The sequence below is a fragment of the Ranitomeya variabilis genome, chromosome 2 (assembly GCF_051348905.1).
Source record: "Ranitomeya variabilis isolate aRanVar5 chromosome 2, aRanVar5.hap1, whole genome shotgun sequence".
Classification (NCBI taxonomy): domain Eukaryota; kingdom Metazoa; phylum Chordata; class Amphibia; order Anura; family Dendrobatidae; genus Ranitomeya; species Ranitomeya variabilis.
In genome coordinates, this window is record NC_135233.1 from 360,981,951 (window position 1) to 361,001,690 (window position 19,740).

Here is a 19,740-nt window from a genome sequence, read left to right on the forward strand (position 1 = left end):
CATTTTTTCAAAAAATTTGGCCACAGACGCCACTTAAGTGGCATCAATTTCGCCAGAGTTTTTTAAAACGGTTGGTGAGGTGATTTTCAAAAATCATCAAGCTTTTAGTCTCCCCAAGATTACACAGGGGTTGAAAAGTCCTTGCGGATCCAGGATTTGTTCATCTTGATGAACGTTAGTCTGTCTACATTTTCACTGGACAGCCGCGTGCGCTTATCTGTCAGCACACCACCAGCAGCGCTGAACACACGTTGAGAAAGAACGCTGGCTGCGGGGCACGACAAGATCACCAAGGCGTGAGTGGCGAGCTCAGGCCATTTTTCAAGATTGGAAGCCCAAAATGAGCGAGGGTCCAGTTCCACAGTCATGGCATCGACGTTAACTTGGAGATACTCTTGTACCATCCTCTCTTGGCGTTGGCTGTGCGTCAGACTTCTTGTCTCCTGTGGCCTTGCAAAGGATGGTCTAAAAAAAATCTTGAAACGATTGGAAAAAATTGCTGTTACCACCAGATACGATGTTACTGTTACGGTTAGAGTGATGACTCGATAGTCCCACGGTAGGCAAGTTAGAACTCAGAGATTGACTACGTGCACCACTGGTGTTTTGTGGAAAAGCAGATGTTAGATTCTGTAACAATCTCTGCTGACACTCCTGCATGCGTGAATCCCTTTCTATGGCAGGAATTATTTCGCCAAATTTGCTTTTGTACCGGGGATCTAAGAGAGTGGCAACCCAGTAGTCGGCATTACTTCGGATTCTGACAATCCGAGGGTCATGTTGCAGGTAGTGCAGCAAGAAGGCACTCATGTGTCTTGCGCATCCAGGAGGACCAAGTCCTTGTTGTCTTGGTGGTGGCGAGGTGAGAATCATGTGCAGCGCCCCCACTGTTGCAGAGCCGAGGGGTACCCGGTACCGGGCCTCTGATTCTCTGTTCTGGGGTTGTCACGGTGGCTAGACCCGGTCCGTGACCCTGCTGAGGGGCGCCCAATAAAAGGTGTGGGTATGGTGATGATGTTATGGTGCGGTGAAGTGCCGGTCGCAGTAAATAATGAGGACACCAGGTTGCAGTCTCTTTACCTCTTTACTGAAGGCTTCAGGGTCCTCAGTCTGGAATACGGTAACCCAGGCTGCGCAAGTCCGGCCGGTCCGATGGCACCTCCAGAGTTCCCTTTGCAGGTGGAAATCTGTGCCTACCGTCTAGCGCTTGTGTGTTGTGGTCCTCCCCTGCTGTGCTCTCGGGATAGTACCCCACAACTGTTGTGTCTGTTTCCATATGCTCCCACCAGGCAATGACCTAGTGTAAGTATCACTGCTCCACCTATTGTACTACCCTGCATACCACTCCGGTCCACTGAGTTATGCACTATTGCTCTCTTTTGCTTCCTCTTGTTGCACTTATTTAGGCACCACACATGACCGGTATACAGACAATTGTAGGTGTCTATACGGCAAAAAGACACAATACGGTATGTGTTTCTCCCGAAATATGTCTCGTCCGCCGTTGATCGTTATTTTTGAGCGGGAATATTGTATATGGTTATGCTCCGATATAAGATTTTTCATTATTTTTCTAAAATGGCTCCTTGGATAAATTGTATATACCTTCTTTTGTTTGAATGTACCCGGCTGTTTATACACTGTATTATATTTTGTTTTTTTTGAATGTTGTAGTGACTGACGAAAGCCTAATTGAGGCTGAAACGTTTCCCCAGTGCTACATCAGCACCAAATAAAATCTGCAAATATACTTAAGTTGAGTGCGAGACTTCTTCTTTCTATGTTTCTCGTGTTCCCTCACAACTCGATTCTGATGTTCTTCCACGTCCCCCAGTTCTTATGGTTAGGACGCACCCGTATGACGGGGAGGCTCGGAGCTCTTCCGGGACTCTAGCGTCGCCCCACTCCTGTTGTTACCCCCCTGTGTCTTCCTAGGTCAATTGGGTGAGACAGACCGCCTCTAACTGACTGTCCTGCCGTAGGTTTGAAGTTTGGCTTGGAGCTCTATACTTCCTCGGCGTTCCGGCCACCGGTTATGCGCCTCAATAGGATGTTGCCTCGTCTTACAGCACGACTCCTACTGGTATTCTCCTTGTTGCGTTGATCTCGTTTCTCACTCAGCACAATAAACCTCGCTTCTTATCCTTTCTTGGGGTACCGCCGCTATATCGTGCAGGCGCGGTCCCGTAACGTTCTTTCTGGTTGCTAGGCCTCTGTCAGGATCCCACCCCTGACAGGGACCCCTCTGAATCTTCCCCTACAACACCCTCTGCCACAAGGTGTTGCCTGGTTCCAGCCCAGTCAGCTTTCTCTCTAACTTCCTGCCTAACCCCCAGTTTTACCAGATTGTGAGGAGTGGCCTAATGAATAGAACCCTTAGCTCCCCCTGGAGGCCAGACTGTGAAGTGTATTGGTGTCTGTGATACCTGGTCAGATGAACTCCTTCAGTGCCATCAGACGTACCATAGCCCCCCTTAGCGGCGGAGCATCAGTACTGCAACGACCAGGACTCTGGGGCGCTGCACTCCCCCCCGGTTAAATCCAGTACTCCTGGACTGGGAAGAAAACAACAATACATGTTAGCAAAAAGACATACAATTTTGAAAATGCAAGTACAAGTAAACTTGAACAGAGCTTCCCTTTATGGGAGGTGAGGACACTTGAACGTTACAAACATAGTTAAATACTTTAAATAACCTTGCTATGAATAACTTTTCTTACCCAACCGGGTATTCTACTAAGTGCAAATTCTTTGAACAATAATTTAACTTTGCCTTCAAGGACGTACTCGCTAAATCCACTAAAGACCTTCTTATAACACATTATAAGGCTAATCAACTTTTATGCATTCTCCTTCTTTATATCTGCAGGACCGCCTGTCCTAACTGCTCCAGGCCTACTGCCTCTCCTTTCTGTTACAGGACCGCCCCTTTCTGCCCGGGCCTACTGTCTTTCTACTACTATACACGGTATAAAACATATCATCCATCTTTCAGTTCAGGATTATTGAGCCATCTCTGTATGGCTCCTAGGAGGACTCACTGACTAACCCCGTACGGGTTCACTTTCTGTCCTCATTCTGCTATCAACATTATTAAACATTTCTTACAATTAACTAGCTCGTTACATTTAACTTTTACATATCAGCATTATTACTTCTTCTTTTAAAGCATCATCATTCCTTAAGTGCTATTGATGAACATCCCCTTTAAGAGGGGACCAAGTCTCTATGAGGTAGTGCAACTTCTCAAGCTGCAAGTCCGTATGCAGCAAGGACTCCGGTACTGCTTCCAGGAACAGTTTCTTCGCAAAGAGTCCTTTCTTTTATAAAACCAGTAGAGAGCACCTTTAAGAAGGTGCAAACTATTTACAACATCAGTTTTTGAATCATTCACCGTCCATGATTCGGCAGTCTCTTGATAACTGGGGCAAAAAGTAGAAAACAAACAAAAGGCAATAGGGATCCCGGGTCAACAAAGGGATCCCTTTAAGAGTTAACCCTGGATGGGTTTTAGCAGCATAACAGCAGAAAACAATGAACTATTTACAATCAATAAAGCATTTTTGCTTACTCATTACTCAGTTTCTGGCATCCCCCACCGAGGCTTTACCTGGCAGGTGGCCCTCTGCGGCCCAGACAGGCTGGACTCCAAGTTTACTCCCACGGCCAGGTGTACCCCATGGGTTCGGGTCTTCTGCACGACCAGGTCGTGCGCTGCGATGAGTGTCTGCGTGGGTCGATGGATGATGCTGGCGGCGGCGGAGGCTGCAGCAGCGGCTTCAGCGGCAAGCTCCTCCCCCTCGGTTCGGGATACCGCTAGAACGGCCGTGCAGCGCTGCATATCCCGGGCCCACCAGCTGCTCCCCTTTAGGTGCCGGCGATACGTTACCACATCCCCCGGCTTCAGGAAGGACTTGGTGCCGTCTCCACACAGGCAGGACTCCACTTCGTCCCGGGTGATGCGGACTCTCAGGGCCGTCCCAATCTCCTGCACGAAGCCCTTCCCTGCCTGGGGCTGGTAAACAATTACGACGCCCCACTTCGGCAGGGAGCCCTCCAGCAGCTCACCACGCACCTCCCGCTCCACTTCTCGCTGGAACTCCTCAATCAGGTGGTTCCTGTATTCTCCCCAAGGGAAGGGCCCCATGTCTGGCCCCCCCGGTTCTTTGGGACCAGGCGGCGGGAATGCTGGGGCACCAGTGGCCGCAGCGGCGGCCGGGTCTGGTGCAGAGGTGGGGCGGTCTCCCTGGGGGTTGCGGCACTCAGTACCCCTACCTGGGGTGACTCCTCCGGCGTCACTCCATTCCCCTGGGGGAGGCACACGGGCTGGGGACAGTGCAGGCGAAGGATGCCCCATCGACAGCTCCCACGGATCCAGATCCTCCAGCGGGGACATATCGGAATAATCCTCTGGAGACTGGGGTCGATGCGGGGCCATCCTTTTCTGCAGGCCTTCTCTGGTCTCCAGTCCCACCTCATCTGAGTCATAGTTTCGTTTCTTCGGTCTCCGCCCGCCATAGAAGATCAGGAGGCGGATCTCCCCTGTTGACGGGCACGTCCTCAGGATGCAACAATATTTAAACTGGGCGGTCATTGTCCTTCGCGCTCTCCAGCTTGTCTACGCCCAGTCCACGCCCTCTTCTTCTCCTGCGCTCTCCTCAGCGCTGTAATGGCGGCTGGTTTTGGCGGCAAATGGCAATCCACAGTCCTTGCAATAAGTCACAGTCCAAGTATAATAAATCACAGTTCCAAGGCACACATGACCCGATTCCTCAGGCTTAAGTAGATCCTGTTCGTGACGCCAAGTTTGCAGCGCCCCCACTGTCGCAGGGCCGAGGGGTACCCGGTACCGGGCCTCTGAGTCTCTGTTCTGGGGTTGTCACGGTGGCTAGACCCGCACCTAGGTTTGCAGCATTGTTGCACACAGCCTTCCCTGGCTGCAGGTTGAGTGGAGACAACTGTTATGACCCCAATGGCGAGGGTCTCAGAGGAACGTGGAAGTCTGCAGAATACAAAAATCCAGCTCATAGGGCAGTGGTAACTGGGTTGACCATATATCTACTCCTAACGCCAACACTAGAAGTAGCCGGGAATCATTCCTACGTTGATTCTAGATGACACGCGCCAGCCGGAGAATCTAGCTACCCCTAGTAGAGGAAAACAAAGACCTTTCTTGCCTCCAGAGAAGGGGACCCCAAAGCTGGATAGAAGCCCCCCACAAATAATGACGGTGAGGTAAGAGGAAATGACAAACACAGAAATGAACCAGGTTTAGCACAGAGAGGCCCGCTTACTGATAGCAGAATAAAGAAAGGTAACTTATATGGTCAACAAAAACCCTATCAAAATCCACACTGGAAATTCAAGAACCCCCGAACCGTCTAACGGTCCGGGGGGAGAACACCAGCCCCCTAGAGCTTCCAGCAAAGGTCAGGATATAGATTTGGAACAAGCTGGACAAAAATACAAAACCAAAACAAATAGCAAAAAGCAAAAGGCAGACTTAGCTGATATAACTGGAACCAGGATCAGTAGACAAGAGCACAGCAGACTAGCTCTGATAACTACGTTGCCAGGCATAGAACTGAAGGTCCAGGGAGCTTATATAGCAACACCCCTAACTAACGACCCAGGTGCGGATAAAAGGAATGACAGAAAAACCAGAGTCAAAAAATTAGTAACCACTAGAGGGAGCAAAAAGCAAATTCACAACAGTACCCCCCCCCTTAGTGAGGGGTCACCGAACCCTCACCACGACCACCAGGGCGATCAGGATGAGCGGCATGAAAGGCACGAACTAAATCGGCCGCATGAACATCAGAGGCGACCACCCAGGAATTATCCTCCTGACCATAGCCCTTCCACTTGACCAGGTACTGAAGCCTCCGCCTGGAGAGGCGAGAATCCAAGATCTTCTCCACCACGTACTCCAACTCGCCCTCAACCAACACCGGAGCAGGAGGCTCAGCAGAAGGAACTACAGGCACAATGTACCGCCGCAACAAGGACCTATGAAATACATTGTGAATAGCAAACGACACAGGAAGATCCAGACGAAAAGATACAGGATTAAGGATTTCCAATATCTTGTAAGGCCCAATAAAACGAGGTTTAAATTTGGGAGAGGAGACCTTCATAGGAACAAAGCGGGAAGAAAGCCACACCAAATCCCCAACACGTAGTCGGGGACCCACACCGCGGCGGCGGTTGGCAAAGCGCTGAGCCTTCTCCTGTGACAACTTCAAGTTGTCCACCACATGATTCCAGATCTGCTGCAACCTATCCACCACAGAATCCACCCCAGGACAGTCAGAAGGCTCCACATGACCCGAAGAAAAGCGAGGATGGAAACCAGAGTTGCAGAAAAAAGGCGAAACCAAGGTGGCGGAACTAGCCCGATTATTAAGGGCAAACTCAGCCAACGGCAAGAATGTCACCCAATCGTCCTGATCAGCAGAGACAAAACACCTCAAATAAGCCTCCAAAGTCTGATTGGTTCGCTCCGTCTGTCCATTAGTCTGAGGATGGAAAGCAGACGAAAACGACAAATCAATGCCCATCCTACTACAAAAGGATCGCCAGAACCTGGAAACGAACTGGGATCCTCTGTCTGACACAATATTCTCAGGGATGCCGTGCAAACGAACCACGTTCTGGAAAAACACAGGAACCAGATCGGAAGAGGAAGGCAGCTTAGGCAAAGGAACCAAATGGACCATCTTGGAGAAGCGATCACATATCACCCAGATAACGGACATGCCCTGAGATAGCGGAAGATCAGAAATGAAATCCATGGAGATATGTGTCCAAGGTCTCTTCGGGACAGGCAAGGGCAAGAGCAAACCGCTGGCACGAGAACAGCAAGGCTTAGCTCGAGCACAAGTCCCACAGGACTGCACAAATGACCGCACATCCCTTGACAAGGAAGGCCACCAAAAGGACCTGGCCACCAGATCTCTGGTGCCAAAAATTCCCGGGTGACCTGCCAACACCGAGGAATGAACCTCGGAAATGACTCTGCTGGTCCACTTATCCGGGACAAACAGTCTGTCAGGTGGACAAGACTCAGGCCTATCAGCCTGAAATCTCTGCAACACACGTCGCAGATCCGGAGAAATAGCTGACAAGATAACTCCATCTTTAAGAATACCAACAGGATCAGCGACTCCAGGAGCATCAGGCACAAAGCTCCTAGAAAGAGCATCGGCCTTCACATTCTTTGAACCTGGTAAATACGAGACAACAAAATCAAAGCGGGAGAAAAACAATGACCAGCGGGCCTGTCTCGGATTAAGGCGTTTAGCAGACTCGAGATACATCAGATTTTTGTGATCAGTCAAGACCACCACACGATGCTTAGCACCCTCGAGCCAATGACGCCACTCCTCAAATGCCCATTTCATGGCCAACAACTCCCGATTGCCCACATCATAATTTCGCTCGGCAGGCGAAAATTTCCTAGAGAAAAAGGCACAAGGCTTCATAACAGAGCAACCAGGGCCTCTCTGCGACAAAACGGCCCCTGCCCCAATCTCCGAAGCATCCACCTCAACCTGAAAGGGAAGTGAGACGTCAGGCTGGCACAAAACAGGCGCCGAAGTAAACCGGCGTTTCAACTCCTGGAAAGCCTCCACGGCAGCAGGAGCCCAGTTAGCTACATCGGAGCCCTTCTTGGTCATATCCGTCAAAGGTTTCACAATGCTAGAAAAATTAGCGATAAAACGACGGTAGAAGTTAGCGAAGCCCAAGAACTTCTGAAGACTCTTAACTGACGAGGGCTGAGTCCAATCAAGAATAGCTCGGACCTTGACTGGGTCCATCTCCACAGCAGAAGGGGAAAAAATGAACCCCAAAAAGGGAACCTTCTGTACACCAAAGAGACACTTTGAGCCCTTGACAAACAAAGAATTTTCACGCAAAATTTTAAAGACCAACCTGACCTGCTCCACATGCGAATCCCAATTATCAGAAAAAACCAAAATATCATCCAGATAAACAATCAAAAATTTATCCAGATACTTCCGGAAAATGTCATGCATAAAGGACTGAAAAACTGAAGGCGCATTGGAGAGCCCAAAAGGCATCACCAAGTACTCAAAATGACCTTCGGGCGTATTGAATGCGGTTTTCCATTCATCACCTTGCTTAATGCGCACAAGGTTGTACGCACCACGAAGGTCTATCTTGGTGAACCACTTGGCACCCTTAATCCGGGCAAACAAGTCAGACAACAGCGGTAAAGGATACTGAAATTTGACAGTGATCTTATTTAAAAGCCGATAATCAATACAAGGTCTCAAAGATCCGTCCTTTTTTGCCACAAAAAAGAATCCCGCACCAAGAGGGGAAGAAGACGGACGAATATGTCCTTTTTCCAGAGACTCCTTGATATATGAACGCATAGCGGTATGTTCAGGTACCGACAGATTAAACAGTCTTCCCTTAGGAAATTTACTGCCTGGGATCAAATCTATAGCACAGTCACAGTCCCTATGAGGAGGCAGTGCACTGGACTCAGACTCACTGAAGACATCCTGATAATCAGACAAATACTCCGGAACTTCCGAAGGCGTAGAAGAAGCAATAGACACAGGCAGGGAATCCTCATGAATACCACGACAGCCCCAACTTGAGACTGACATAGCCTTCCAGTCCAGGACTGGATTATGGGTCTGTAACCATGGCAGCCCTAAAACGACCAAATCATGCATTTTATGTAAAACCAGGAAACGTATCACCTCGCGGTGTTCAGGAGTCATGCACATGGTAACCTGAGTCCAATACTGCGGTTTATTTGCTGCCAATGGTGTAGCATCAATACCCCTAAGAGGAATAGGATTTTCTAATGGTTCAAGAGTAAATCCACAGCGCTTAGCAAATGAGAGATCCATGAGACTCAGGGCAGCACCTGAATCTACAAACGCCATGACAGGATAAGATGACAGTGAGCAAATCAAAGTTACAGACAGAATAAATTTAGGTTGCAAATTACCAACGGTGACAGGACTAACAACCTTAGCTATACGTTTAGAGCATGCTGAGATAACATGTGTAGAATCACCACAGTAGTAGCACAAGCCATTCCGGCGTCTATGAATTTTCCGCTCATTTCTAGTCAGGATTCTATCACATTGCATTAAATCAGGTGTCTGTTCAGACAACACCATGAGGGAATTTGCGGTTTTTCTATCACATTGCACCGAATTAGGTGTCTGTTCAGACAACACCATGAGGGAATTTGCGGTTTTGCGCTCCCGCAACCGCCGGTCAATTTGAATAGCCAGTGCCATAGTATCATTCAGACCTGTGGGAATGGGAAAACCCACCATAACATTCTTAATGGCTTCAGAAAGGCCATTTCTAAAATTAGCGGCCAGTGCACACTCGTTCCAATGTGTCAGCACGGACCATTTCCGAAATTTTTGGCAATACACTTCAGCCTCGTCCTGCCCCTGAGACATAGACAGCAAGGCCTTTTCTGCCTGAATCTCAAGATTGGGTTCCTCATAAAGTAAACCGAGCGCCAGAAAAAACGCATCAAGATCAGCCAATGCCGGATCTCCTGGCGCCAGCGAAAAAGCCCAATCCTGAGGGTCGCCCCGTAAGAACGAAATAACAATTTTTACTTGCTGAGCAGAATCTCCTGATGAACAGGGTCTCAGGGACAAAAACAATTTACAATTATTCACGAAATTCCTAAACTTAAACCTGTCTCCGGAAAACAGTTCAGGAATCGGTATTTTAGGTTCTGACCTAGGATTTCTGATAACATAGTCTTGTATGCCCTGCACACGAGTAGTCAGCTGGTCCACACTTGTAATCAAGGTCTGGACATTCATGTCTGCAGCAAGCATAGCCACTCTGAGGTAAAGGGGAAGGAGAAAAAAAAAAACTCAGAATCTTCTTTCTTATAATCCCTCTTCTGCAATGCATTAAACATTTAATACTGGCCTGGCAAACTGTTATGACCCCAATGGCGAGGGTCTCAGAGGAACGTGGAAGTCTGCAGAATACAAAAATCCAGCTCATAGGGCAGTGGTAACTGGGTTGACCATATATCTACTCCTAACGCCAACACTAGAAGTAGCCGGGAATCATTCCTACGTTGATTCTAGATGACACGCGCCAGCCGGAGAATCTAGCTACCCCTAGTAGAGGAAAACAAAGACCTTTCTTGCCTCCAGAGAAGGGGACCCCAAAGCTGGATAGAAGCCCCCCACAAATAATGACGGTGAGGTAAGAGGAAATGACAAACACAGAAATGAACCAGGTTTAGCACAGAGAGGCCCGCTTACTGATAGCCGAATAAAGAAAGGTAACTTATATGGTCAACAAAAACCCTATCAAAATCCACACTGGAAATTCAAGAACCCCCGAACCGTCTAACGGTCCGGGGGGAGAACACCAGCCCCCTAGAGCTTCCAGCAAAGGTCAGGATATAGATTTGGAACAAGCTGGACAAAAATACAAAACCAAAACAAATAGCAAAACGCAAAAGGCAGACTTAGCTGATATAACTGGAACCAGGATCAGTAGACAAGAGCACAGCAGACTAGCTCTGATAACTACGTTGCCAGGCATAGAACTGAAGGTCCAGGGAGCTTATATAGCAACACCCCTAACTAACGACCCAGGTGCGGATAAAAGGAATGACAGAAAAACCAGAGTCAAAAAACTAGTAACCACTAGAGGGAGCAAAAAGCAAATTCACAACAGACAACCATGGATGGAACTCGGTCTCCAGAGCTGACCACAACTCCTCAGCTGTGCAACTCACATTTCCCAGACATTTCTATGTAAACACTGCCTGATGCCGTTGAGCCCTGGTGACAGCATAGTGAGGAGGTGTGCAGGATTCCTTCTGCGCAGTTACAACGCAGGTGGCATTACCAGACAGGCTTTGGGTGCAGGTGGAAGACCGAGAGGAGGTTGAGGAGGCAGAAGCAGTGGAGGAACTTCTAGATGCAGAGGATCGATGAGCAACTCGTGGGGACGGCAAGACTTGGACAGCAGCCCCTTGTCCTGATGTCGCCGTAGTTAGCCAGTGCCCAGTCACTGACATATAACGCCCCTGTCCATGTCTACTCATCCAAGTGTCTGTGGTGAAATGCACCCTGTCACACACAGAGTTTCTCAAGGAAGCGGTGATGTTGTGTGCGACATGTTGGTGTAGCGCAGGCACAGCTTTCTTTGAGAAGTAGTGGCAACTGGGCATCTGGTACTGTGGCACTGCGACGGACATAAGGTCTCGAAAATCCTCTGTGTCCACCAGGCGAAAAGGCAGCATTTCTGTAGCCAACAGCTTGCAGATGGAGAAATTCAACCTCTTAGCTTTGTCATGGCTAGGAGGAAATGGTCTTTTACTTGTCCACATCTGAGGGACTGAGGGCTGGCTGCCGTGCTTAGACGGAGTTGAGTAGGTTGTCCCCGGCAAACTGCTGGTCTGTGAGGAAGGTGCAGGCGGAGATGTTATGTTGCGTTGATCAAAATGTGATGTCGATGTCGGAGAGCGCTCAACACCAGCAGGTGTTTCCACTTGCAAATGTCCTGACACCTGCTAATCACGCTGTTGTGGGTAAAGAGGTGGAAGGTCTGCATCCAAAACCAAATGCGACTGTTGTCCCCACAGTCACAGAGGATGAAGAGGACGCGGATGCACTTGATGGGGCAGACAGTGGTTGACCTGGCCCACTAGGCCGCATTGTAGCACAGTGAGCTTCCCACTGCAACTTATGCCTCATATCCATGTGGCGGTTCATGCATGAAGTACTCAAGCTAGTGATTTTTTGGCCTCTACTGAGATTTTGTTAACAAATCTTACAGACAACATGAGTTGGGTCATCCTTTGCAATGTCAAAAAATACCCAGGCTATGCAAGGCTTATAGCCCGTGCGACCTGAAGAGCCACCATGACTTCTGGTCTGAGGCACAGTTGGGGTTGAGGATGCAGTTGTTGACGTGCTTCCAGTACTCCGTCTCTGTCCAGGAAGGCGCACCATTACTTCGTCGTCAGACTTGTCACTAGCATCCTCCTCCACCTCCTCTGCTGACCTCATGGACTGGCGGACTGGGGGTTGACAGTAAGTGGGGTCTACAACCTCGTCATCATCATCCTGTGTGTTCTCACACCCGTCATCCTCAGAGCCAACCTCTTCCTGCCCCGACCGAAAAGTCAAGTTTTCATTCCAATCAGGTATCTCAGTCTCATCATCATCTTCCTCATTGCCTCCACCAACAGGAGTTACAGTTTGGGAACGAGGGTCTACATTATGCTCAGAACCTTCTTCATCTGGGCCTGGATCTGACTCACAAAGATTCTGGGCATCAGTGCAGATCATTTCCTCGTCTGGATTCACAGAAGCTCTGGAGCAGACCTCTGATTCCCAGGCTATAGTATGTGTAAACAGCTCTACAGACTCAACCATGTGTGTTACCCCATGCTCAGATGGGCAGCTGGAGACTTGGGAGCTGTGAGGAAGCAAGTGCGATTGGGGTGACAACTCTGCGGACTGGAGTAGTTGTGATGTTGAAGTTGACATGGAGGAGAGCCCACTTGAATGAGCACTTGATATCCGTTCAAGCACCTGCTGTTTTTGTGCCTCATCTGGAATTTTTGGCGATGCTTTTAGCGATGGTCGTAAGAAAGGGATCATATCAGATTGTCCACGAAAAGAAGTAGACATCTTACTTTGGCTGGAAGAAGGTCTTTCTTCTGCAGATGTTACTGTTGCTTTACCACCTACCCCACGGACACAACCTTTTTTTCCCTTTCCAACACACCTATTCCACATTCCACCAGCAGAAGGCCTTTTGCCACTCATTTTAGTGCTTATTGCTTAACTAATTGGCAACTCTGTATCTGTAGTTGTTGGCACAACAACCGATGGATGAAAACCGAGCAGAACTGAGTGGCCAAACTGTGCTCCTAGGCCCTAAACTATTAACTGGATTAGATGCAATGAAAATTGAGATACACAGGCGGTATAGTTTGTTTCACAGGCGGGCTACTCTGCTGTCGTGCAGACACAGCTCCCAGGCCCAAAACTATTAACTGGATTAGATGCAGTGAAAATAGAGATACACAGGCGGTGTAGTTAGTTTCATAGGCGGGCTACTCTGCTGACATGCAGACACTGCTCCTAGGCCCAAAACTGTTAACTGGATTAGATGCAGTGAAAATAGAGATACACAGGCGGTGTAGTTAGTTTCACAGGCGGGCTACTCTGCTGACGTGCAGACACTGCTCCTAGGCCCAAAACTATTGACTGGATTAGATGCAGTGAAAACAGAGATACACAGGCGGTGTAGTTAGTTTCACAGGCGGGCTACTCTATTGACGTGCAGACACTGCTCCTAGGCCCAAAACCCCAAAACGATTTGCTGGGTTAGATGCAGTAAAAATTGAGATACACAGGTGGTGTAGCTAGCTTCACAGGCGAGCTACTCTGCTGACGTGCAGACACTGCTACTAAGCCCAAAACCCCAAAATGATTTACTGGGTTAGATGCAGTAAAAATTGAGATACACAGGCGGGGTAGCTAGCTTCACAGGCCGGCTACTCTGCTGACGTGCAGACACTGCTCCTAGGCCCTAAACTATTAACTGGATTAGATGCAGTGAAAATTGAGATACACAGGCGGTATAGTTTGCTTCACAGGCGGGCTACTCTGCTGACGTGCAGACACTGCTCCTAGGCCCTAAACTATTAACTGGATTAGATGCAGTAAAAATTGAGATACACAGGCGGTATAGTTTGTTTCACAGGTGGGCTACTCTGCTGACGTGCAGACACTGCTCCCAGGCCCAAAACTATTAACTGGATTAGATGCAGTGAAAATTGAGATACACAGGCGGTGTAGTTAGTTTCACAGGCGGCCTACTCTGCTGACGTGCAGACACTGCTCCTAGGCCCAAAACCCCAAAACGATTTACTGGGTTAGATGCAGTAAAAATTGAGATACACAGGCGGTGTAGCTAACTTCACAGGCGGGCTACTCTGCTGACGTGCAGACACTGCTCCTAGGCCCTAAACTATTAACTGGATTAGATGCAGTGAAAATAGAGATACACAGGTGGTGTAGTTAGTTTCACAGGCGGGCTACTCTGCTGACGTAGAAAAAAACCATAGAAAACAGAGTACACGTCCAAACCTTTGTTGTAAAAAAGGATATAAAGATACTTTTTATTGAACACAATTCATATATATGTAACGACAGAGTAACAAAAAATTATAAGTGACAATTCAATAAGGGAAAATTAGAAGCACTGAAAAGGCAGTGATAGCCCAGAGGTACAGCTGCAATTGTATCATATGTAAAGTGCAAAATAGTGCATCACAGACCCAAGGCAAGAGAGGAGCAGCGGGTGCCTATCATAAACCCTATAGTAGGGCCAACATCAAGATAGTAAGCATGTATCGTGCACTAGATACCACCACCCACACCCTCCGATCTTACCCATCGTGCAGAGTACCAGGGATCACTGTCCACGCCCCAACGCGCGTTTCGCGTTAGGCTTCGTCAGGGGGCAGCCGAATTTTAAGCAAATTGTTCGGGTTCGTCGAACGACTCGAACACTGCCCAAAACAGCTCGAATTTGAAATTGGCGAACAGTTCGACTCGAACACCGCTCATCTCTACTGTTCAGCTGTAGCTTATTCGGCAAGCGCTATAGCTTGCCGAATAAGCTGGGAATCAAAGATATTTGCTCTACTCTACTTCTGACATCATCTATTAGAAGACAGTCATAAGACCCAAAAATGTTAGATCTTATTGTTGATGAGCTCTAAATGTGTAATAACAAAGTTATAAAAGTAATTGCAAGTGAGACTGGGATTTAGAAAAGCCATTGAGATGCAAAATCCAGTCTGAAGCCACTTCTGCCTCTGTCCAGCACACCACCACCCCACATCCAGGTTTACTCTTTCTTCAGAACTAAACAGCTTATATGCAAGCTCTGCATAGGTGGAAGGGCATGCCCTCAATGTAAATTCCTTTGGTGACTCCAAGGAACCCAAGTCAGACACCGCACTTCCGTATGCTGTGAATTTTTTTTACAGTTTTCCATGAGTTGTGCCGAGTTTAGAAGTTATCTCCTATTTATACACTACTGACAACTTCCTGATCACTGGGTCCTCACCGTTTACTGATCCAGGGCTCTGAAGATTCCCATGTGAATGGAGCAATGGTCGATCATGAATACTGCAGCTCATTCATTCTCTAAGGCACTGAATGAGATAGCTGAGCACTGAGTTTGGTAGATTTTCATCACTCCCATTAAGAATGGAGCAGAAGTGTATATAATTTACCAATATTCACACAAACACTTCAGAGTTGAGATTCTTGTGATTGGTTGGGGCTGCTAGATGTCAAACTCCCAGCAATCAGGAAGTTATCCCCTACTATCCTATTGAAAGGGAGGGGATAATGTCTAAACTTGGTACATCCTAACCCCTTTAAAGATGGCCATCCTATGATGAAAGCATTGTAAATTGAGAAAGCTCTATTGAAAAAAATTAACCAAAATTTTGTTCGAAAGCACTGAAAATGTGATGCCAAAAAAATAAATAATGAAAATGAAAGTAAAAATGAAGACAAATAAAACAGAGAGCAGAACATTAAATTTAAATGTCAAGAAGATGTGCTTGAAGTCTGTACATTCATTTCCATCTAAAGGACAGCAGCTTCTTCATGGTCCCATATAGTAGACAGTGTGTCAGACAAAAATTAGTAAGTGACGTTAACAAAGAAGTGGCTTGTTCTGGTACAAATAAAGAGCTAGACAGAACATGCAGTACTGTGTTATAAAGAGGAGTCACACACAACCATCAGGACTCTTTCGAGAGCTGGTTGCCCTACCAAACTGAGAGAAGAAAAACCTTAGGTAGAAAGGTGACAAAGAACTAAATGATGACTTTAAGAACTAGAGTTATAGTTAGAGAAGTGACTCTGGAAGGTTCCTAGAGTTCCACAGTGAAGACTAGAGAACCTTTAAAATGGACAATCAAGTCCACCAATTCCAATTGTCATGCCTAGAGGAAGCCAAGCAAACCCAAAGATTCCCAATGAAGCCTGTAAATAGACGTGTAGTACTGGTGAAACTCATAAAACCTGACAAAGATTTGCAGTATTTGTAGATAAAATGTCAATAAAGTTTCCATAGCATCATAGAATGATAGAGTTGGAAGGGACCTCCTGGGTCATCTGATCCAATCCCCTGCTCAAAGCAGGATTCACTAAATCATCCCAGACAGATGTCTGTCCAGCCTCTGTTTGAAAACTTCCATGGAAGAAGAACTCACCACCTCTCGTGGAATCCTGTTCAAATTCAAGTGTGCTAGGTTTATAACTCCATGAAGACCCAATGCTGTAATTGCTGCAAATTGTTCCTCAATAAAAAGTCAGAACACATATATGATATTTCATTTTCTTATTTTTACCATATCTGCATGTAAATTAGTTGGCTTCCCGAATAACAAAATTATCTTACTAGTGCCCCAATCCCCATAGCTATTCTTTATGTCAATATATGAGTTTTTAACAATCTTTGCAAAATGATCAGTAATATATGCAAAGGACATTTACTGGCAGAACACTGACTTATAGAGTATGTATCTAATACAGGTAGCACTAACAAAATAATCTTTCCTCCGAGAGAAATCTAATTTGCATGTTAGTTCCATGGATGATAGTCAATAAGACTCTAAACATGATCGGTCTCCTTAGGCCCCTTTCACACATCAGTTTTTTGCAATCAGTCACAATCTGTTGGCTCGACGGATCGACGGATCCATCGCAGATTGTGAAAAACTGATGCGACGGATTCATTTTTTCGTTGGATCCGACTAGCGGATCTGGCTAATTGGATTGGAGCATGCTCAGTAAAAAAAAAAAACTGAATCTGTCACTGGATTCCGTCATTTGACGGATCCGGCGCCCATAGGCTTCCATCTGAGCAAACGACGGACGATGACAGATCCGTCGCTGTCAGATTTTTCGACAGACACAAAAAACGTTACTTTATCCGTTGTCTCCGGCCACCGGACAAACAATTTTCAACGGATCCGGCGAACGATGGATGAAACGTGAGGCCATCCATCGCAATCCATCGCTAATACAAGTCTATGAGATAAAAAACAGATCCGGTGGCATCAGTCGCCGGATCCGTTTTTTTCAAAATTCGACTGATTGTGACTGATAGCAAAAAACTGATGTGTGAAAGGGGCCTTAAAGAGAGATAGTAATCCTCTCAGATTTTGCTTATTGCAGAATAAAACTGTAACATAAGGGAATGTGAAAAAAAACTGAAAATGTCTGAATTTTATTTGTAGTTTTCAGCGAATAAGTTATTGACTGATGTGTGAATACTTTATGAATTTGTTATATGCAATTTTGTTTCTTTGCTAAGGCAAATGTGGCCATGGAGGAATAGCGAATATCAGCAAACCTTTTGTAGTACAACTGAACTTTTGGGGAACCAGCTACAAATCTGGAGGTTGGGGAAGTGACTCGTTTCTTGGAGCTGATCAAGGAATGCAATTTGTGGCTCCTCTCTATACGGATGTAAGGGAAATGAGGAACATACGCTACTACGAAACCTATGATGATCTCTTGATCTACAAACATAAAGAAGAAAAAAGCACTCCAGTAAGTGGACAAGGAGCTGGGATGATCATGTACAACAAATCACTGTACTATAACTGTCATAACTCCCAGAATCTCTGTAAACTGGACATACCAACCAACACTGTGGAGCACAAGGTTCTCGCTGATGCCGCCTATAACAATCGGTTTTCATACTCATCAACTGCTTGGCAGGACATAGATTTTGCAGGTGATGAGGACGGGCTCTGGGTTATTTACACAACTGAAGCCGATGGAGGAAACATTCGCATTGGTAAAGTTAATGGCACTGCTCTTGACTTGATGCAGACATGGTCTACTACCCAGTACAAACGTGGGGCCACCAACGCTTTCATGGTGTGTGGAGTCTTATATGTCACTAGATCCCTCAGTACAAAGAAAGAGGAGATCTTCTACATGTACGACACTAAAACCAGCAAAGAAGCCTACCTGAGCGTACGATTTGATAAGATGATGGACAATATGCACAGTCTCTCCTACAACCCCAATGATCACAAGCTCTACATGTACAATGATGGTTATCTCCTCACATATGATCTCATTTTTAAAGCTCTTAAATGAAATTTATTTTTCAACTAATTGCATCAATCAATAATTAAAAGTCCTATGATATGTTGATGTTTGATGTTTTAAGGACTTGCCTGAGTCTAGAAAAAGTTTGTCTTTTTTTCAAAAATGGCACGAATCCCACCAACAGCCAAGACTGCATTTAATTATGGCGGTTCTTAGAAAAAGAAGAACCTATTGGTTTCATTGATATTCCATATACCCTAGTGATAGATTTATTCTTTTAACTACACTAAGCACTTAGATTTAAAAAAAAATGGAGAATTTTTAGAATTTTGTATTTGATTCATATTTGTTAGTAATGTAATTTCATGCAAATAAAGCTAAATTATATTGCATATCATATGAACTGAAAAGAATAATTACTAAATCAAATGAGTAACTGAAAAAAAATCGACTGATACTTGGAAATCATCACATAAACAGATAAGGAAATTGTGTGCTATTTAACCCCTTCTTGATATTGCCCATAATGGCACGTGAGTGACTTTTTTTAAGAACATTGAAAAACTTAAAAGTCTATCTGCAATTTTTTTAATAGTTTCAAGGAAATTTACAAAACTTTTATTTTTTAGGTACAAATTCACTTAGTGTATATAGTATATAACATTCATCGCACATTCAATAAAACTGTTAACTAGAGATGATGAAATCGATCGATTTTGAATCAATTTTCATTAAATTTGCAGGTCTTAGTTACATAGTTATATGGTTCTTTTTTTTCTGCCTTTGGCTTGATCTGGAGCCTTGACGACTTGATAGATGAATGCTCTGTAGGAAGATCGATCTTGAGCCTAGATAGGTCCACCAGGATCTCCTCCGCTGTTGTCTTGATCGCATCAAGGCATCGGATTGCTGGTCTTACTCTTTGTCTTGTTCCTTCTATTCCTCTGACCATGATGTTCTTCTCCAGTGATTGCTCTCTTTGTATGATGTGTCAATAAGGTTGAAAAAGACAAATGTCCATCAAGTTCAAGCAGTGGATGGGGAAGAAGAAAGAGAAGAGGCACATGTAAAACCACAATGTCAATGCACCAGCAGATTGGTCTTTTTCTATATGCATCTCCTATATGGACCTCAGTTGTGGCACTACTACCACAGCATTGTGGGTAAGATATTGCTAACCCCGCTCGCCTTGGCAAGCCAAGCCCCAGGTCTTATTTTGTTTTCTATTTACTTTTCCATTCCATGAGGTCCAAGGCTATTAGAATACTCATGTTTGCCTCCTTTTATAGCTATACATGTGTCTTTGCCTACTGCTATCTAGTGCTCACTTGTGTGGTCATCTGACATAGTGTCTTATTCCATTGATTCCATGATTGTTACTCTTGTCACTCTTGTTTTCCATTATTTGGTTGGTTTACATGTGGTTGGCTAGGGTTGGAAGACAGTGCAGCGGGTAGAGTTTAGCCAGAGATACTGGATCCAAGCTACTGTAGGTTTTACAAGATAAAAGACTGGGTGCCAACACCATTTTGACTTTTCAAAGACCAAAACACTTATGATTCCTAGTATTATTCACATGTGAGT

The 19,740-nt window shown here is 46.0% G+C and overlaps 1 protein-coding gene across 1 annotated transcript in view; it reads left to right on the forward strand.

The window, feature by feature from the left end:
* The window catches only part of LOC143805933 (olfactomedin-4-like), a 31,908-nt gene extending 12,786 nt beyond the window's left edge, over positions 1-19,122 (forward strand). Inside the window, exon 5 of the mRNA XM_077285691.1 lies at positions 17,408-19,122. Coding sequence (XP_077141806.1) covers positions 17,408-18,204 — 797 coding nt within the window. The 3' untranslated portion in view covers positions 18,205-19,122. The remainder of the gene's footprint in view (positions 1-17,407) is intronic.
* The last annotated feature ends 618 nt before the right edge of the window (positions 19,123-19,740 follow it).